This window comes from Mixophyes fleayi, chromosome 2 (genome assembly GCF_038048845.1).
Source record: "Mixophyes fleayi isolate aMixFle1 chromosome 2, aMixFle1.hap1, whole genome shotgun sequence".
NCBI lineage: Eukaryota > Metazoa > Chordata > Amphibia > Anura > Limnodynastidae > Mixophyes > Mixophyes fleayi.
The window spans coordinates 202,894,012-202,916,756 of NC_134403.1; the positions used below are offsets into that span (position 1 = coordinate 202,894,012).

Below are 22,745 nucleotides of genomic sequence, written 5' to 3' on the forward strand. Positions count from 1 at the left end.
TGAATAAGAAGCTGATTGAATAAGGAGCTAACTTCAGCCTCCTTAAGAAAAATACACTTTTTTTCTCTCGAAACCGCCACTAAAACAGCAGCCAAAATACAGCAGTTTATTGTGGCTCCCAGCCCGAATGTGTGGTGAGAATGAAGAGGTTAATTATTCCACTTGCCTGTCTTGTCCTGCCCCTCCCTCCCCCCTCTCTCTCCTCTGCCAGTAAAGTCCCGTTACACAGCCGGCAGGAGGAGAGCCTTTATTCTCCTCATACACAGCCATCAGTAGTCTGAGGGACAATATACAGAGACACTGCCGGCGCTGAGGGAAACCAGGGAAGTGAGAGAAAGAAAATATTCTTCTAGAAGTAGAAGAAGAGCGGTGGAAGCGGGATCATAGAATTATACCCCCCCTGGGAGAGCGTCTAGTGGGGGAAGGGGAAGAGAAGAAAGTAGAAGAAAGAGGGTGCTTGGGAGTGGGCATAAGAGCGCAGACAACCAAACAAGGAATAGGAGGGAAATAGGGGAGGGAGCAGCCCGGGAGACCTGGAACAGCGACGGACGAGTACTGGGAGCAGCAGCAGCAGAGGCAGCATCATGTCTCTATCTGTGCCGCAGAACGGAGTGCAGGAGGACAAAGACAATCTCATTGAACTCTTTGTCAAGGTAAGTGGATCAATAACTGTGTGTGTAGCCTGTACTCCCCTTGTGCTGCTCAGGAAGTTTTCCTTATGATGGATAACACAGGACTAACTTTCCATCCCTGGTTAGCACATGGCCCCGCATAGTCCTCCACCCGGTATGATGTCATATGATAGAGAATGGGCTGGTTGTACAGCACTAATCGCATCAGCTTTCTCAGCTCTGTGACCTGAGCTTCAGCTAATCCGTGATGTTTGCAGTCTGCTAAATAGCATGTTTGGGCAAAACCTCCTTTATGTTAGTTTGTGTAGTGGGTTTCTGGGCCATGCAGCGATACAGGATGATTCCAAGATGAATGTTATTGATGTACATCGTGTAGTGACTCTTTCTGCCGCATCCACTTGTGCTGCTGCTTGATCTGTATGAGTACCTTGGAAGGTGTTCTGACATATATTGATAGGAGGACTGGGGGCAAGTTTTAAAAGCCATGTGCTAGAGGTTTTCTTGCTTATAGGTCAGCATTAACATGTTCTTCTGCAGTGACATTTAAATTGTGCATATAAGGTGTTTTACCCCACATGGCACATAGGAGGGTCATTTATTTATTAATCCAGTGGTTCCCTGGGGTGTAGCGGCGATCTCACAGGGGTGCCAGGGCCAGCAGTAAGCAAGGCGGGGGACTCCTTGGTAATTATTTTGACTTAGGGGTGCCTTGAAAAAATTATGGAGACCCTAAGGGTGCCTGGAACTGAAAAAGTTTGGGATCCACTGTATTAATCAATTGTGCTGCTAAGACACAAATAGCAATTTGTCTCAACAACCTTCTACTTGATGATCTTTCTGTATTAATTACAAAATGAGTCAGTTGTTTCATAATGAATGGTTGGTTGACATAGAAGCTGGCAGCACCTGCAATCAGACACTAATTAGGTTGGGTTTGTCTGTTTCATCACTTGTACTGTTACAGTTGTTGTGTGCCTACACAGTATTATTTAATGTCTGCTGTCATGTGGTGTGTGGCAAAGTAGCACAGTCTGTAGCTGGTCACACATGTTAAGAACTGGTTGTTTAGTAATAGACTAGATAGACTATAATACCATTTCCCAGAACACTCAGTGGTCATCGGATGACTGCACACAAATACTCTGGCTTTTTTTTTTCTTTTTGGGTGGATGACAGATTTTCCAGTTAAAGTCACCATATGTAAGGCCAGCTTGATTACATTTAAACTTTTTAAGAGTCACAGGCTAAAAAAAAAAAAAATACTTTGAGGATCAGCTTTGAGATGTATTGTTCATAATTCACAAGGATAGCTGTACTTGGTAGTCTACTAGATAGTAATCTGATCATTATTGAACATGTTGGTAAATGTTATAGGTAGATGACCACTGTTGGCTTGTGTGTCCTGTCATCTGGGCCACATTGACCACTGACCTTGTCACTTGATATTCAGGAAGAGCAGTGAGATCAACTCATGTGTTACTGACCTTGAGGAACTCCCTACTTATTGTCCACAAATAAGTTGATAAATTCAGTGGTTAACACCTTTGCTACAAATCAGTTCGGATATAGGATGAGGAGTCAGAATGTTTGCGGTAGCAGGTTAATATCTGCCTTTAAGAAGTTTAGGGAGAAGCTTTGATAGTCCTCCAATGGAAAAAAAAATATTTACAGGCATACAGTAAACAGTTCAACGATGTAAGGCATTGTATTCAATAATTTGAATTCTTCTTTTGGATTATTAATAGTTTCCATAAGAGTGAACATATTAGAAGGGAGTTATCTTATGTCAATCCATCCTGAATTTTGTAGCTTTTTTTTTTTTCTGTGCGGTCATAATAAATTTTCTTATCTTCAGAAAACAAAGCATTTCATTCTATTCAAGTGGTAAAAGTAAAGCTGCAGCTGATGGATGGCTTTCTTTGACCTGATATTACTCTGCTTTTGTCCGTATGTTATTTATTCAGACCACACAGTGGGAGTTTTCTCTGGGGGGAATCTGTGTCCTAATTTTATCTGCTTGTTGGGGGCAATATAACGTTTCTGCAAACCAATGCTTCTCTTGAATAGACTAGTTGATCTTTGTTCCAAAAAAAGAACATGTTCTTCTAATGAAACCTAGCACTTTACGGTTGTACAAAGTATGTTGTGGTCATGTTATTGGTGGTAAAATCAGTATTGCTGCACACTCAATGTGTAGCTTCAGCACTATTCTATTTCTCTCCAGTAGTTTTGTGTACACAATGTCTCGATGTTACATTAGTGGTTTTCCACCCCTAAGGAACCAAAGAACTAGATCTGAGATTGTATCGGGCAGTTTTTTTTTCTATAGATATGCACAATTCTTTGGTATTGTAGTTGATAAAGTCTAGTGATGTTATTTGTATCTCCATGATTGCATTACTGATGGCAAGTTCTGCTAGAACAGTGAGTGAGTACAAAGGAGAATAGTTTAGCTGGATTTGCACTTGCTACATGCCCTCCTGGATTGCTTTATGACTCCATAGCTTCAGTTGCAGTATTTTATAATATTAATAAGTAATGAGTGTACCATATACCCAAATTAACACTTTGTTTCAGCAGTCTATACAAACTAGTGATATATGTAATTTGACTCTGCAAAATTCAGGAAGTGGGGGAGGGGGGGGGCGGGAATGATGGCCCCAGCGACTGTAATATTGGAGAGGCTAACAAAGGTTGGATGCAGTGCTTTAAAAAAAAAAAAATCTTTTATTATCATTTTCTTACTCCTGTTTACTAAAGTTTACCAAGTAAACACTAATCTGATTAAATTGATACCAAGTCGCTTCTTGTGCATTTAGGGGTTTGTTTATTTTTAAAATAATTTTTATCAGCTTTTTATACAGTTTTGTTTACTAAACAAAAATATTATTTTGAATTCTATTTAGCATATTCATCTGATACTTTAGTCTGTCAGAGGAAACCCTTTGGGATACATACAGCACAGGTTGAGAACCTAGGTTACAAAGTAAGTGTGTACAGACCTCTCCATGAAAGCATTGATTGTTCATGTAAGTAAGGCTTGGTTGTTATTGGTAATGAATGAGTGTGTGTGACTAGTGATTTAAAGAAATACTAGCTTGTTAGGGATGAAAAGACACCAGTGTAGTTTTATGTGTAGATGACATGTACAGTTTATGTGGCATCTAGGAGCCAGCCAGGATTCATAGATCGCTAAAATAAAAAAGAACAAAGTTTAAATATTTTATCTTGCTGGCTTCTGAACTGTTTCAACCTTGAGCTAGTTTATCATTGTGGCCATTACTAGTAAATATTTGCAAACAGGCATGAAAGAGCAGTGGCTGCAAAAAAAATAATAATTGACCGTGTGCCCTTTTGCTAAAATGTAATGTTTTCTGCATCATTGGCTGCTCACCTTCTGTAGAGAGAATGTTGAGAGCAAAATTCACCCAGATTTACTTATTGTGAAGATGCATGTGATTTGGTGGAATAATGAAAGTTTTAGGTTTAAAGAAGCTTTGATTTTATAAAACGACATTATAGCATGTTTACTCGAACTGAGTTTCTTCTGAAAAATATCAACTTAATTCTCAAGTAAAGACATTTAATGGTGCCCCACTCAGGACTGAAGTGATTTTTGTGCTCCATTGCCTGGATAAATTGTGTCTTGGGGGAGGAAGCTAGTGGTTTGGAAAAAATGCTGATGAAATCCCAGTGCATGGACCAGAGGACATTGACACACATTGTACCATATTAGTGGGTTGATGGAGCTGGTATTTTAAGTGTCTAACCCTAATGACTGGAAAGTGTCACTTACTGATAGATCCCTGGTTATACAGAGGTTGACTGCCTTTCCCCTCCTTTTGTCTGTAGCATCTTATCTCCAATCTGCACACAATGATTACAGGGCCTGAAAGCAGCATGCGACTTAAACCCCACCAAGAATCACTTTCAGTAAGCAGCATATAAATGAAATACAAAAATGTTTAATAATACTAAATATAGTTGGTTAGAGTCAGATAATCACTTTCCTAATCCTGATCTGATGAATAACCATTATGGTGCCGGATGGCAGATTTTTCTGTTGTAGGTAGGTTTATGGTTAGAGTTGCAGATAAACATTTTGTTTTTCTTACTCAAATCATATTTCATATTGTTATGGACTGTCTGATTCCTCATAAATTACTATTTATGTTCCTTTGTTCAGAAGTGTGCGCTCAAAGTATAAAGAAAGTTCTCCATGTTAACCTGTAACTCAACTTTTTCTGCAGTGATGAAATGTTGGGAAAGTATTAACGTGTATTTTATATTGCACCAGCATACTCCTTTGTGCTTTACAATTGCAGACAAACGCAGTAATAAAACAAGACTGCGTATTATCAGACAGTCATAGGTAAGAGGGCCCTTAAGTAAACGAAGTAGCATACTTAAATACAGACTAACACAAAAACCCATGTACAAGTATTTATAATTAGCATAGAGTTGTTCTCGTAGAATCTTTTGACGCTGGTCATAGTGCACTAGCATTTGGGGCAGTTGGCCTGATCGCACAGTGTATGTCCCACATAGTGTTTGTGATACAAGATGATAATTCAATTGAAATATATCTGGTCGTTGTGGGACAATAAAATGTAAAATCAGCCGGAAGATGACCATTTCTGGCCCTTGCGTGCAGTCATTTTTAGTGTATGTTTGGAGTGATCCCACCCATGCTTATGTACGGTCAAATCAGAAAGTGATTCTGTTGCTACTTGGGATGAGAATTAGGAGTGGTCCAGTCATGCTATATCTTGCTGTATGGACCTATCCACATAGACTACTTGTGAATTGAATGATTTGTGTTGTTTGCTTGGTGTTAAGAAGCCACTCCTGTGACATGGGTTTTGCCTATTTTACTCCCTTGTCTAGTGTGTACAATCACAGGAAATTCTCAACATGTAGACCCCCTATAAACTTTACTATATGAGCCTCAATATACTTACAAAATAACTCAACACACAACTGAAAGTTTCAGTTTTGGGTGGAATCCGTCTTTAAGAAAGAAACAAATATTTTCCGGAATCCAATTTCATGAAACCTGTATTTAAAATATACAAGATTTTTATTTTTTTTTGCGTTTTACAAATGCTGGCAGTTTATGTGACAATAACAGTAGTGAAGCACTCTGGACAGAACAATCCTGTATTTTGCCAATAAGCCGTAAGGTATAACTAACAATAATACCCTGACCGTTATAGGTATGATTTTATATTATATATCATTATACACACACTCATAATGTCATCTCAAAAGCTTGTTCCATGATGTAATCAGCAACCCTTGATTTGAAGTCTATTTCGTATAAACAACTTCAATTTCTTTCCTTGCTATGTCATTCATCACAGAGCATCTTGATAATACAGGTTGCTTTGCATTACCCTCAAGAAAAAAATTGCTATATTTAAATATATGATTTATTTCAGCTTTACTTATTTTACATATTCTAAGCTCTATTTCTGAATAGACTTTGCATGACAAAGAGAGATGATGAACTATTCCTTGGCATACCAAAACATAATTGCTCAGTGGGCAACCTTTATACATGACACTGTTATTCTAAGAATGAACCCTGGAGTGTCTCTTCTCAAGGGGTTGGTTGCCAAGGGAGATGCAGCTCTAGAGATGACCTCTTATCATGTTAACCCCTAGGTTGCTTGATTGGCTGTCGTGTGTGTTGTATAAGGAGATTTTACATGTTATAAAAGGGTAACTGACACTGTAGTATAACTTTTGATTTACTTCTGCATTTGCCCAGTAGACTAGTGAGATATGTATGAACAGTTGAATCATTGAAATTCAGTTCACCAATCATTGAATAGATTATCTTAAAGGAAATATATACTACTATCCCGTAAATATACCACTTATATACCAACAGGTGATAAGAATTTCAATATTTACGTATATGATGACAGTATGTTTAATGCTGGGGTCTTCATTTTTAGATGGTCCTTGACATGTAGTCTAATTACACCTCATCATGGCAATTTATGTTTTGGTCGGTATTATAGAAAGTGTAGCACAGATATATGATTTAACGTGCTCCAAAAGTAGACGGCTATTTACATATTCTTAATATTTTGTTTTGAAAACTTCTTTTTTGCTATTATATTATTTCTAGTTAACTATACAGTGAATGTCCTTATGGGAGTGAATTTTTCAAGCTCTTCATGAGTACAGTGAAGGTGAGGTGCCTAGCATTTTATCTAATATAATTTTTTTTTTTAATAACTTCTTTGAAAGTGACCTGTTGTTACTGACCACCTGCAGTTTTGATTCGCCATGTTTGTGATGTAGGGCATCTCGTGCATTTGCTATAAATTTATAATATTCTCCATAGATGCTTGTTTTTACCACCCTTCCCCCTTCAATGTTCCTTTCATTCTCTCTTCCTCCATCCAGTTTTCCGCCTCTTCCCCCTCCTCTCTCACGCTCTCTTGACTTCTGTTCTCAATCCCGTCTGCTGCCTCTCTGCTCTCTCCCTCCATATCTTGCCTCCCTCCCTCCTTAGAAGCTTGCTAGATAGAATAGCAGTCCATCTCAATTTATCTACTGTTTGTACCAGTTAGGTTTTGCTGACATAAACAATCAATCTAATATATAATATAATATACTGATGTAAATATCTTTGCAATGATGTTTTGGGATACAATTTTCTAGCTTGAGAGCCCAATTTCTAGTTCTACTTATAAGTAATCCAACAGCAGATATTCCAGATGGACCTTTTTTTCTTATTGTAGAAATGCCATAAGGCCTTTTAATTCTTCCTTCTTTCCCTCGCACGTGTCCACATGTGAGACCTGGGCACCTGATTGATCTACAGGTAGTTCTGTACCCACACATTTCAAAACGTAGGACATTCCTAGGAAGCAGGATTTAAAAAGTGAATACAATAAGTTTATCAGGCCCCAGTCACATTTTTCCTTTTCTGGATGGCTGTGCCCCAGGGGAGGGCTGGCAAATTTTAGCCTGGGGGCAAGACTCAACTTGGCAGCCTATTAGGAACATTTTAAAGGAACAAAAAATGCAGGTGAACCAGCCCAAGGTATTTCACTATGGGACCGGCCCGGGAGGCAGATGCCCCTTGCCCCCCAGCCCAGACTGCCCTTGCTGCTCCCTTATAAATGCACGTTTAATCTGTGTTTCAATAGTTATCTGGATTAGATGCCATGAACCTATAGAAACAGTCTAGCCCAGCCCCCCTCCCCACATACATGCACACATTGTGCACTATGTCACCCACACCCACTCAGGCACAAAATAAATGGTGCATTTGTTCTAACTACCATACACACCAATACACTTTGATGCCACAATGGCAAATTACCCCACCCCCCACCAAAATAAAACACAAAAAAAGCATTGCCCCCAAAACAAAAAAGCCCCCCCCACACAAAAACACGGAAGCAGAACACTGTGCACCCCACAAAAAGACTAGTACATTGCGCCCCCCCACCTTGATATATTCACACACAAAAAACAGTACTCTGTCGCCCATTACCTCTTTACGGAAACGCAGTACACTGTGTCCTCCTTGTCCCTGTGTTTGGCGCTGTTGGGTCCTGATGCAAAAGTAGTAACAAAAGTGCACAACTCAGAACACGTTCTGTACGGGTTAAATGTGGAGAACAGTTTCTCATCATTCCTAGCATGGGAAACTGGAAATGGGACTGTCACCCACAGCCTGTCTCAGGTGCAGGAGAAGGGGGAGCACAAACAACAAGGTCTTTCTACAGTCCAGGACCCTTTTTTTTTAAGTTGACCTGATGACTGATTTTGTCCAGCTCTGAGTTAACATATTTATTGCTTAGACGTGAAACAGAACATTGTTTTTCGGCTGTTTGGAAAATCAAAATCTTGCACATAATATTCTCTGAATAAATTGTTAAATAAATTAAATATAGTCCAATTTCCCACAAAACAATTTATAATATCTAAAGCTTTTAACACTGGCTGTTTGTGTAATTTCTGCTATATTGTGAGTGAGTGAGACCAGACACCGTGTATGTGTGACTTACAATATGTACACAACTTTATTTTAATGACAAGCCAATTTACATGCATGCAAGGTATTAAAGGGTACAAAGTGAGGGCCTGTAAAAACAAAAACACCTTTCTTTTGTTTTTTACAATTAAGTATTACATCCAGTGCAGTTGCACCACACTTCAGAACTCTATTAAAGGTTTTGTTTTTTGTTTTTGTTTTTTTAAATCAACATTCAATAGGAATGTTCTGGTTCACAATAGAATCATGTTGCGGCATTTGCAATTCAGAATCTGACAGCTGGTAAAATTAGCATTTTGTTGTCTTTGGTTTGTTTAAATAAAATGCTGTAAGCGTATGTATAACTGGATCGAACTTTAATTCTTGACACGTTGATGCTGCTAAAATACTAGGCAGATAAATAAAATAAGTCTTTTCACATGAAGACACATATCAAGAATTGTGTTTACTATGTCTGCTTTAGCACTTAAAGGAAATGTCAAATTGAAAACATTGTAATAGTGACATATTCACATCTGTTGTTCTGATACTTGTAATCCATAGAATATACACAGCCTCCTGGTGCCTCTGTTGATTTCCCTGCCTTCAATAGCAGAAACACTTTGAAATTCCACTGTTCAGGCACCTGACTACTTGTTGTATACCTGGAGCACTGATAGATAAGTGTTCTTGATCAGTTACAACCATAAATGTGATGGAAGTGTGACATTTTAAAATGCCCAGGATGCCTGCTGTTCTCATATTGGTAGCATCGGTTTAAAATTAACATTTTTGGGTGGACATGCTTTTTTAAAATGTCTTCAGTGGGACTTTGCTCCATATAACAGAAACTGCGCGTGAAACTGGCATTGATAAAGATAGAATCATATGTATTTGATAATGCATCTTGTACCGAAGTATTTTAGTTTAGAAGATACATTACTATCTGGCCTCCTTTTTGGCGTAGTATTGTTTGGTTGCTCTGGGTAACACACTATGTAGCCTTGGCATAGTCTGGCTGCCCCCTTCCACTTCAAACCCAATTTTGTGTTACCTTTTCTGCTGGTATTGGCTCTGCAGTATTCAAACGTAGTTCATGCATCTAGGCTTGGTGGTGATGTCACAGGGGACAAACAGATTGTCAATTGCTGCTGTTGAATGCTTACAGTGCTGTAATGTCACTAAAGGTGCTCCTTCCCCTTATACCAGGGCTGCATTTTAAAAAGATACAATAGCAGAAAATATGCTACTTGGGTTCACAGAAATGTCTGCAAAATATTTAATAAAACAGTCAGATAATATTTAATTATGGACTTATAATTCTATACATGGGAATCCTCTGTAAAGCACTGTACAATATATTAAAAATACAAAAGTCAATGCTCTTAAGTTGTGTTTTGACAACGCAGGATTAGTGTGTTCTGCCCCACCTATCAGGTCTTCTCATTGCACACTGTTAATTACTTTCAAGTGTCAGCATTTTATAAATCTGCTGGGAACAGGTGTTATTTGGTTCACAGGTATTGCATAAGCCCCTCTGGACTATTCTGTTTTGGAAAGTGCATTGGAAGGAAGAAGGAAATCTGTGTGGTGTGGGGTTATTGTTGTGGTGGTTTTTCTGTGAGTGAACCAAGCATTGCAGATATTTACTTAATTCCCCATGAAAAGCCTATACATTGATTCATCCACAGGGACAGAGCACCATGATGTCGTCATAGCAACGCAGTCTCTGCATTTTGACCTATATTGGATCCCATCAGGATTCTGTCTAAAAGACGTGTGAGGAGTTTCATCTGTAAGGCCAAATATTTACCCACTGGCATTTTTACTGACCCTATGAAAAACACAAGTGAAATGCAAAGATACGTGGCATGCCTTTATTACTAGTGTTGGGAGCTCACTCTAGGCTTCTCCAAAATGCAGTAGTTGGTATGGGGACACCGGAAACGGTGGGTAATTAACAAAAGTGGATATGAGGCCTAATGGATGTGGACAGTAATACCCTGACATTGCTCTAAAGTTCTGTTTTAAAAAGTTAACTCTGAACAATAAACTTTCCTTCCATGGTTAATGTCTTAAACATTCACGTTTGACATGTAGCGGTCCTTTAACATTTTAATGCCAGATGATGTCAGCAGAGCAGTTTTTACTTTTTATTCTTTTACTCACACACACACGCTTTTGTTATGATCTATGCAACAGACGAGTTTGGCCTGCATCACAGGATTGGCCAGGAAAACTGTAACTTTAGCATTACTAATTGGAATTTGTCATCTGTGTGCCATATGTCTGGGGAGGGCATACTCTTTCAAATGCAATTTAGTTAACCTGAAAATGGCACATCTATGTTTTGTTTTAATAAACAATCAATGTACTCCTATGTGTAATTACGGTTGAAATCCTCACATACGCTTTTGCTGTGTATCTCTGTGCAGAGGGAAAAAAAACAACCATAATAATTTCTGGATAAAACATGTAACAACAATGATAACAACATAACACTCATAAGTGGTTCTTGGTTCACAACATATCACTCCTAAATGGTTCTGTGTTTCGTTCTAACGTGACCAACTTAGTGCTGAAGGTCATTTTTGCATTTATGTGACTTACTTTATTTACATCATTAACTAAATATTTCCCTCACATAGCATTATCGCTGCATACATGCTTCTTTCACTTTATGGAAGAAGAGGCTAATTTAAATGATGACAAATGTTTCGTCAACCTATGGGTTTTTCACAGGAATAGTCATTTGCATGTTATGCTTTAGCTGTGTCTGGCTCATAGAACACATCTGCCAATTGTAAAGGAAATGCGCTACCCAACTTGTACTTGTGGGGATATGTCATTATACAAGTGCAATAAAGTTTGAGCTTCACTAAAAAGCCTTGAATGCACTTTGTTTTTCTGCATGCAAGGTATGTTTTTATTTTTTAATACACTTTTAATTGTAGACAGACTGAATTGTAAAGGGCAGTAAAAAAAAAAAATTAAAAATAGAAATGTCCTAATTCTCTCCTATGTTCTTCTACTGTGACTGACATTCACCCCAGTTTTACCCCTTTCAGTACTAAAGAAACTGTAACTATGAGACATACAGACGCTCACGCACACTTGCTTAGTCTTCTTTTACCCTATCAATTCACAGCTGTCTCCCAACACAGGAATTAATTAGTTGCAGTAAAGCTAAGGGACATGCATTCAATTCTCACCACACTGAAAACACTGCAGTGGCTGCTGGGAGTCTTTTTCAGACAACATCCCTGTGTTGATTCAAGTGCTCCTTTCAGTTAACTGCTCTGAAACTTTAATATACTCCCAACCTTATGATTAACAGCCTAATCTGTTGGAAGGTGTGTAGGGGGGAGTTCATTCCGTATGCAAAGTAGGTATAACAAACTACAATGTATGTCTGAACATTTTATTAATGGTAAACATTTTTTATTTTTTTTAAGTAATTTACCACAGGTGTTGGTAGAACACCTTTATCCAAATAGGTTTGAGGATTTCTTCATTACAATTGTTCCCATTTCCAACCCCCTTTTGAGATCAGAGTTAACCTTGCAATTCCTTTTTCAGACATTCATGCCCTGACTGTGATATCTGGAAAGTCTGCAGACCATAGGAGTATCTGGCTCATATGTTATTACTTTCCCATTTTATAGAATTATTATCATCTGCTATTGATGAAGTGTTGACAAATTACACAGTGCTGTACATTGAGTGTATCATTACACAAACAAATTACATACAATAACATGAAACAAGGTAAATATGGCCCTGCCCAAATGTGTTTACAGCCTAAAAGGTGTGGGATACACTTGATACATAATGCAGCGAAATAAAAGTTGTAGTTGACATATCTGTACAGCTACCTGTGGTGCATGACTGTTTGAATGAGGGGAGACAGTGGAAGGCTGAGTGAGACATTAAACCTGAACCAATTACTGTACAAACCTTAAGTCAATTGATGTGTAACATAACTGTTCATCTGGCTCTAGAAAAGGATTCTGCATTTGTGCTGCACAGGTACTATTGTAGTATCCGCCAGCTTGGTGTGGCTGTGTGATTGGTGTTTTACATGGTCGCTACTAGAAACAGAGCTCGAAATTTGACGGTAAATGCTGTCACGGAGGATACAGTGGATGCCTTTAAAAGGTGGAACAGCATGACAACAGAAGTGATGGTTGAACTGTCTGGGTGCAGCAGTGAAACCAAGTTGGTATTCAGGAGATCTAAACTACTAGTGTGATGACACTCCTTGGCACCAGCATGTAATTTCCCACTGCCTTCACAACTATGTAACGATTTTATATTTCTGAGAAGATAATTATGTAGGAGGTACAGAGTTCATCTAAAACGCCTCCATCATTAGCTGCCATGTATATTCCACCTTCAGGTTCTATGTTTTCTGGTCTCACTTGGTAACATGGTTTTTAATAATAATTTGATAGAACATTACATTGTAGTGTGCCATCCTAATATTAATACTAATATTGTGAATATTACTTGGGAGCACGGAACTCAGTTACACCAGGAAATGGGGGAATAAGCAACCATCAGTTCTTGATATGGTATTTGGTGTCAGCTGTATAATCTGAGAACAGGGTGGTTTTTACAGTGGACTGATGCCTGCTGGAAGTGAAATGGATACATCGCTGTAACATTAACATCAAACTTAAATTTTGCATGTGCTTGTAATATCAAGTTTATTAAAGAACATAGTTTGTGTTCTGAGGTCTATGAAAGACTAGGGCTACTCTGCCTCTCAAAGTGTTTACTTTGTGTAAAATACCAAGTTATTCTAGTGTTCTTGTAGCTATTGTCTCTGGCTTATAGTAATACCTTGGCTGTTCCAAGAGACAAAACAAACACTTGTGTGATTGTCAGAATATAAAACTTGAGTGATGAAGTACTACGCTACTGTCATCTCTTGGATTCCTCCAATTTATCTGCATGGATAACCTCTTCAGAAACAGTTCAAATGTTTGTGCTGGAATGGTTTTACCTGTTTGGCATATATAATTGTAGCCATTATCATTTATGGATTGTTTGCATACACTGGACGTCTGTTCATGACCACATGGTTATCTTCAATTTCTCCTGCACATTGGATTTAAAAGAGAAAATGTAATTAAAATCCTAATTACAATACTTATGTGAGAATAGCTATGGCAGAAAGTTTATGCATCACATAACTGTTGCATGCCTTATACATTATAACTAAATCTTCTACTTCTAATATAAAATTTTGATTGTGGAGCAGTAATAATTTTTTCAGTGCTACAATATGAGATACAGTAGATAGCCAGAATTAAGCCACACATACACCAGACTAACAATGCTAATGGGAGAGAGAGGAGTTAAATAATTTTCTGAACTTTTGCCACACAAACCTTTGAAATGACATTCACATCCTGACAGATGCTACATCAACTTGTTTATTTACCAGTACATTACCAAGGTTGGTTTCTAACATGTTGGAAAACCTCAAACCTGTTAGATAATCTTCCCTTTTTTTTTTTTTTCACTTTTGCATCCGTCTTTCTGCCATCTGCAAATAGGATATTTTCTTAAATCTCCACTTAATTTTTCATGAAGTTCTTTCTTGCTTGCCACTCTCCTATAATTGGTTGTCAGCACAGAATAACATGTGCGTATATGCCTTGTTTATAACTTACAGGAAAGTAACCCTACTTAAATTAGTAGTGTATATATTTTCTTTATACACTTTGACTGTGAGCTATGACCACAAATCTTAGTGGTTAGGGAAAAACCTATTTGAGCACTGATGGTTCATATTCAGTTTGGTTCAGCAGAGGGAAATTTTCTGATGGTTTTTCCTTTGAAGCACATGAAAATAAGCCAGGACTAGTTGTATACCAAAACTCTCCACACAGACAGACCGAGAGAGAGAGACTAAGGTCAATTTTTGATTGCAGCCAATTAACCTAATAGTATGTTTTTGGAGTGTGAGAGGAAACCGGAGCACCCAAAGGAAACCCACGCAAACACAGGGAGAACATACAAACGCCACACAGATAAGGTCATGTTTGGAAATTGAACTCATGACCCCAGTGCTGTGAGGCAGAAGTGCTAACCACTAGGCCACCGTGCTGCCCCACGTAGTAATCATCATTCAACAACAAATTTTGTTACGTTTAGATCAACATCTGAAACAACCTTGATGCTAGATTGTATTGGGCTCATACACTTTGCAGTTTGCTGGCAGAATTAAAATGCGTATGACCAGCTTAACTGGAGAGGAGTGCACTTTCGGAATAGATTAGATCTTTTAACATTGCAATGTTCTATTTGCTTGGTATTTGCTTTAATAATGCTTTACTAATGTACAATATTTGATCTTTAACACCAAGCACTTCCCAGTGTCTTTGCAGAAGGTAAACAGCTTAGGGATGATAAGTAAATTATGGTGTTAGTCTGTCCAGGCAGTAATTTGGTTCTCCGGAGACCCTGTCTCTCCCACCACATGTGAAAATAATAGACATGATCCTACTGTACATTATATGAGGCTGCCTCAAAACATTTTATTTTCTCAGAGGGACAGTTTTTTTTAAATGACTAGTGCGCAACGCTGAAAGAGCTAAGAGATTGTCGCTAAACACAAATTTAATTACCAAAAGAAAACTAAAGCCGCATTCTGAAATAGAAGATGTATTTATTTTCTATAAATAGCAAAGTACTTTTGTAAGCATGCATCTTAGCTATCCACCCTCAAATAATTACCTCTTGTAGAAATGCTTTCTGGCTGGCAAACAAAAATGGCTGCGAAACAAAGTCTGCTACACAGAGTCTCAAACTCTCAGCTAGTCTTCTAATGGCAGAGGGAGCGGAGGGGGCAAGGAGGTTACCATAGTGCTGACTGAGCTCAGAGAGGCATTCCAAAGCCTCTCTGCTCACTTACATCATGTGCCATTGTAGTCCAGAATCATAAAGCATTAATCGCATTCTGAAGAAAACAAACAAGAGAAAATGGTAAATAACATTTTTCTTATAGAATGCCACTGATTTTATGTTAAAAATAATAAAAAAAATCATGGGATTGCTGCTTTAACCTCTTCAAATTAACTAAAGCATATAAATGAATACTACAGACTATGAATTAACATTACGTTCTATAAAGAAACACCCCATAATGAAACCCTCCAAACTGATATATTTCTTCTAAAACAATACTCACTCCAATTTCATAAATATTTCTCACATTTAAATGCATATGGTGTTTTTATACTATACATGAAAACCACATAAGTGGTCATGTTTGTGCTAATGGTCTTAGGGGCACATTTATCATTATTCGGCAAAAGTGAGAAATAGTTATCAATCCTTATCGCAAGGATAAGGATTGAACTATTTCTCACATTTATTAAAAAGGGAACACAGAAACAGCAGTTCCGAAAAACTGCTGTTTCTGTGATAGAAAAAAATCACACTTGCCTCCCTCTTCGGACTCGCTGTCTCGGGATCTCCTCTTCTTCCTTCAATTGCGCATGTGCAGTGCACATGCGCACAAAGTCCCCACTCTGTCTCTGCAACTATCGTCGCAGAGTGAGCGCGCTGAGTGACAGGGAGGGATCATGTGATCCCTCCACACATGCGCTGTCCAGCTCTGCTCTCAGGAGCAGAGCTGACAGCAGTGGATTTCTTCAATTAGGATGATGTACGCGCGTACATTATCAAGACAAGTTCGGGACTTGTTAGATTGCGGCCAGGAGCAGTCACCATTCTGTTGAATGGTGACTGCTCGCAAAAACGATCAGGAGTGCAAAGCAGCAGATATCCATGATATCTGCTGCGATGCACCTTTAATAAATTTGCGGAGGGCACATCGGGACTTTAATTCCACGGTAAGTGCACAATAGTGCACTACCGTGATTTGTTAAATATGCCCCTTAGGCCACTAGGATCTCATTGCCTTAGAACCCCATACTACTTTCATTTTTACTAGCATTTGGGTGTGTTGTAGACTTCCCTAATGCGCTTACACAATGCCCTCATAATGTGTTTAATATGTGTTTGCCAAACTTTTTTACTTTTTAATTTGGAGAAATGCCAGTAGGTATGAGACCTTTAATGAGAAGATAAAGCACAGAAGGAAGAAGAAAACATAAAGCAGAGTGTCAAATAACATTTTGCAGGACCAACAACTAAAGCATTTGAAATCCTTATTTTTTTGTTATTTATTTATATTTTTTTATTGCGCCCCCACCCATTCTATTCCTCTTGCATATCATTTTTAGTTGTAATTTGCATGTGTGTGAATATCATACCTAACAGCTGTCCCAATTCACTGCCCACACAATTAGATGTATTTTCCCCCAAAAGTGGGGGTTGGATGAGTCTGAGTGGGGGCTTATTTTGCCCCAAAATAGCATGTCTAAATGTTGGGAGGTATTTATAATGTTGCAGGACTGATTTGTATCGATTGGGTCCCTTATTCAAATCAATGGTTTCATGAATTAGACATAGTATCCATATATTCTGGTTGAAAACCTAGTGTCCAGTACCAGACAGCTGAACTCAAAGGTTCACCTGCTCCAAACATATTTAAAAAAAACAACAAAATTTACATTTTGCAATGGCCAGGTCTGTATCCAGATTTAATCCCATAGAAAATCAGTGGTCTGAAGTAAGGGCAGTCTGTAAGTGTAGGACATAAAGGATCTGGAAAAAAAAAATCTTCATAGAATGATCCAAGATTACTCATGTGTTCTCCAACCAAATCATAGGAAAAGACTTTGTGCTGAGGTTTTCTACAAAGTATTTGAAAAGGGATCCAATCATTTTGAACCCTAAGTAATAATTGTACTGGAATAAACCTGCAGGTTTTATCTTCTATATCACATTTGTCTTTTTACCTGTTCTGTTCAATCAATACTACCCTTTCTACTTATCTTTTATGTAGGGTACCATTAATTCTGCAACCCTGTGTTTGTGAGCTATACAAACTGTATTTTAGTTTTAATGGTTCTTTTTACTCTTGTGCTTATACACTTTAAAATATTATAGGTAACTGTGTTATACCATATTATGATCACATGCAGCATTTTTTTCATGCAAAACATTGCTGCCTTATTAAGCAGTGCTTTTTTATTTTTCCTTCTCCAAAAATAGCTGGTTATATTCGTCTTTGTATCACAGCCTTGTTTTCTTCTCTGCTTTGGACACAGACACACTAGAAGTACAGTTCTGAAGCCTGGAACATCAACTACATCTGGAAAGTCTCACCAGCAGAACTACTGAGAATAGCCTCTTTCAGACGCATCAGGTTTTTGTTTAAATTTTGGCACTTTAGAAAACAGTACTCTGACTCAAAGCCAACTGGAAAATACAAATTCTCCTGTGTTGTGAGCCAATCCCTACTGGAACTACAATGTAATAATTAAAACAACTGATATTCTGGAATGTTACTCCTCAAAGCACTGAAATGTCTTAATGTTCTTTAAAATATAAGTAAAGGAGTGTGCAGAGGGCAAGTTGGCTTGTCACACCCTATTAGGAGTGAGTATAGTTCTGTTGGCTATATTAAGGTCCAGAGTTATGCAAATGTGGTGTAGATAAGGGTAACCCGAAGGCACTAAGAATAGACCATTGTATTGTGGCTTTACAATGTGAATGTGCTTTGTCCTTTTTATAGTATGTGACTTAAGTGATTAGATAGATAAAGGATCTATGCCAAATGCAATCTTTACTACAATACTGCAACACACAGGGACTTATTTAATATTTAGATCTTCAAAAAGATTGCCATTGCACACTCTAGAAAATATTATTAATCAAACATGATCTCAAATCAGTATATCCAACCACCAGTAGTTGTATTTGTTTGTTTCAGGGCCCTATTGCAGTGTGTCTGTGTTGTAATGGACATATTTTGAATACACAGATTGTAAATTGGCAAAATGTCCACATGCTACTTAACTATGAAACAAGTTTATTTTTTTATACTGTTCTTAAATACTTACTGCAGGACTAATACAAACATTAATTTGCCATCTCAAGCTAACCTCAATTGCACAGTGACATGCATTGGCAGGCATGTTAATCACTCCTGTGCTTAGTTGGGCTTCATTCCATCTCCCTTGGAAATAATATTGATAAAGATGGCAACATTTGTTCTGCTTTATACATAAATTCTCTTTCCGCTGCATTCAGATACATGTGACTCTGCATCGTATGCACATTGTGTACATTTTAGTAAGATGCACTTAAAGTGTATCCTAGATTAAAAGCATACGCTATGGGCCATAAGCCTGGCAAAAGAAGAAAGGAAAAAAAAATATCCTCCTCTCCCCAAAAAGAAATGCTGGCACTTGGGGAGCCAGAAGTGCAGTATGCCAGAGACCTGTAGTGCACTAGGAAAAAGTGTAAATGTAGAGACACACACACACTAAAAACACATTTATTAGAATTTAACAAAACCCCTACCCCCCCCCCCCCCCCCAATACCATACTACCGATTTGGACCCTCGTTATTTCCTCACCCATGGTGCTGGCTGGTACAGCTGGCATCTTGCTGTAAAAATCATGGACTTCAAAATAAAACAAGAAAGAAAAACCATAAGCTGCCGCTAGGCCAGCTCCGTTGAGAGCTCACATCACAAATGAGTTCTTAAGGACTGGGCAGTTTTAGTAATCCCACACCCTGTACTGTACTTTGACTATGTCAGTCAGCCCCTTGCCTCTCATGTTCTAAGCATAGAGAGGTGCAAGGGGGTCATACGTGTCCGTCTACATTGAGTCTGCAAAGTAACTTTGACGTTGCCCATTGTACTGCCCCTGCGAGGAACGGTAAAGTGCATTTGGTCCTTCTATGTTTGACTTGTGTCCAACTCTAAATGAGCCTGAGTGTACTGGGTCTTACTGAATTTTTTAAGCTCTTAAATATTAGTTACAATGGTCAAATGTTGCAAAAAAAATTGGCTGTCCACATAGCTGAATATCATGATTAAGGGGGTGGGGAAGGCAGAATTTGTGAACGACCACTAAGGCAGCGCAAGGGTTTATGGGCCAGCACAAAAAGTGCAATATTCCCATGTCTGGTTGACCCCATATCAGAAGGACCAACTCACTGCAGTACAAAGTTTGCTTACATGGGTGAAGTTCACAGCTATTGGTAGAACATGAGGTGAATTGCTTTTAAAATCTTCTTTAGCTGAGTTCTGTGCAGATGTTGGTTAAGGTAAATGTCACAATATTGTACATGATTTTTGTATAGTCTTCAATGCTTTTGGGGCAAGGGGGGGGGGGTAATGATAAGGCCTGTTTCCTGTAGCATAATGTATTGTGTGTGTGTGTGTGTGTATTGCGTAAAACCTATACTTCATTCTTAACTTGTACTTAATTCATATCCCTGTAAATGTTGTTATCATTAATATGTTTAGGCCATACCTTTAAAGGTTCTACATGCATTTTTTCCCTCCCGCACAAAGTGGTAGCTATTACTTATGTGTGAGGTGTTTTTGGGGTTTTTTTTGTTTTGTTTGTAATTATAACAACATGTTAACATTCAGTGTTCTAAGCTTGTTTATCTAATATCTATGCTTATATGAGGCAAATTAAAGACGCCTGCAGCAGAGGTCTTTGCAGATTTTTGCTGGAAGACCCACATTATGCTGCAGATCTTAAAGAAAATGCTATGTCTGTGTGATCAGGAAGGGATTAAACATCCCAAAGGAAGCACAATGCTAGCCTGTATGAGAGTCTGGTGCCTTCTGACTTGTTTAGGTTTGTGACTTTGAGTAGTGTACATACGTAATTTTGGAAAAATGTATATGTTAATAACCACTGTTTGTAATAAAATTGGGTTAAGAACTATATTTGGAATAAACTTTTATAAACACAATAAAAACTGATTTGTGCAATGGCAAAGAATGAAGTTTATATGCTTAGCCTGTAAACATTGCATATACAGTTTGCACAGTCTGTTTGAGGGGTAGTTCTGTATCTCCAGTTATTACAAATTTGTCATTGGTAGATTGGTTAACCTCAGCATTTAATTCCTGCTAAAGGAATAATCTTTACCTTAATGGGAAATGATCCTCCAATGTGTATGTGTTTGTTTGATTAAACATAGCCCTAATAAAATCATAGTTTTTTTCAAGTGTGTTGATACAACTTTGCTACAAAGACTCAATTTTTCCTCTTTCTTTTGTTGTATCTGATGTTTTGTATCCTTTTTTGTTTCTCCTCCATCCCATTCGGTTGTCTCTTCCCATTGTGCTACACATAGATAAAGACAGTCTACACAATATTGTTTATGATGCTGGCAAGGGGTCGTTGGAGCAGGACAATGGTCTGTAGATCTCCAGAGAACGACTGAAATAATTGCAAAAGAGAAACTGAGGTTATGATTAGCACAAGTATATTTAATGGCGCAATACCTTTCTATAATATATCAAAATTAAAAATAACTGCCTGTGTGGTGCATCTCTTATGGTTTTTTGTTTTTTTTTATTATTTATTTTTATTTTCCAGGCTGGCAGTGATGGAGAAAGCGTCGGGAACTGTCCCTTCTCACAGAGGCTTTTCATGATCCTGTGGCTAAAAGGAGTGGTGTTCAATGTGACAACAGTTGACTTAAAGAGGTATCACTGAAAACTAGAATAGAGATCACAAAAGCTGAATAAGAACAGCTTGCTATTGGTACTTGATAGTAGAAGTCCATGTTTCTTTTCATTTGTATTCTTTGCTTGTATGTGTGTGTTTCTGTTGATGGGTGTTTATTTGCACTAAGGTGATGTTGTATTGCTTATGTATGCTGTTATTTACTGGGCCATAATGTTCTCCATAATACAAAAATGAGCGATACAATGGTACATTTTTTTTCCTGTGTTATAACCAATAAAATGTATTTAGATAGTGTTATCTTATTTCATATTTAAATCTGACAATTTGAAACGGGGGAGATATATGTATTCTTCATCTTCCCCTCCTGTCCCTACTTCTCTCATGGTGTCAGTCACCGCGCTATAATGCAGAAGAAGCGCTGGAGTCCTGTCACCCTTTACTCTTTATGGCATTACAGAGCAAGTGGCCAGTGATCATAGAGCACTGGGGGAGGTGGGGAGGTACATGTTGGAGACCAGGAAGGAGGAGAGAACACTGTGCTAAAAGGTGGCGCTTTCCGGCATAAGGTTTTCCACCCATGGGAAGAACTGCCGGAAAAAAATCTTTTCAAACAAATTTCTCTAACTGTAAGGCCCAAAGTTTCTGAACCATCAGAAATTGTGTGTATTGTTGGTAACATTGCCTTTTCTTTGTCTGTGTTATTACTGTGACAAGAACTGCACTCTTGTACAGAAACCCTGAATTAACAGGTTTGTTTGTGCAATGATAGAGCAGCATTACATAACACTGTGCTTGCCGTGCCAGTGGACAATCCTGATTGTCCTCAGGAGATGGAATGAAGAGCAGGCTGCAGTTTTCCAGTTTGCCAGGAGGGATTTTGTAGTCAACATGGTCACCTGGCATCTAGCATTTATCCAGATATAATGGGACAGGAAGAGATGCCTTTATCTGTGCAAAGTTCCATATAAATTCCCTGAATATTGTCCACAACTGGGTCTCCATTCAGCCAGTACCCAAGATAAAGATAAAATAAAAGTTTGAGAAACCAGAGTTAAGATCAAGTCTGCTTTTGAAATGTACATGAATAATATAGTCTTACTACAACTTGTATCCAGGTTGAACTGCATCTGGATGGTGTTGACTGTGACGGAAGTCACCCTTGCGTGTCACCTGTGCAGTGTCGGACTACGGCATGAAGGGCCCACCGGGGGACTGCAATGCTAGGGGCCCACCAGAGGGCATGTGGCCAGCCATCATAGAGGCGAGACCAGACACTAGAGAGGGAGTGGTCAGCCCACGAAGGACAGCTAGCACCATAGTGTAGTATATAAAGAATGCAGTGTGTGTATAAAGAGTACACAGTCTTGACCTGCCCCTTACATTGGGCAGAACAGTCACCAAAAATAGGGGTTGTCTCACTAGACCAGGCTTGGCTAACCTGTGGCACTCCAGGTGTTGTGAAACTACAAGCCCCAGCATGCTTTGCCAATATATAGCAGCTTATTGCCGGAAGGGTATGC

At 38.5% G+C, this 22,745-nt stretch overlaps 1 protein-coding gene across 1 annotated transcript in view; it reads left to right on the top strand.

Annotated features, from left to right (window-relative positions):
* The first annotated feature begins 201 nt into the window (after window positions 1-201).
* CLIC4 (chloride intracellular channel 4) overlaps window positions 202-22,745 on the top strand; it is a 37,017-nt gene continuing 14,473 nt past the window's right edge. Inside the window, exons 1-2 of the mRNA XM_075195371.1 lie at window positions 202-653; window positions 21,133-21,242. Coding sequence (XP_075051472.1) covers window positions 585-653; window positions 21,133-21,242 — 179 coding nt within the window. The 5' untranslated portion in view covers window positions 202-584. The remainder of the gene's footprint in view (window positions 654-21,132; window positions 21,243-22,745) is intronic.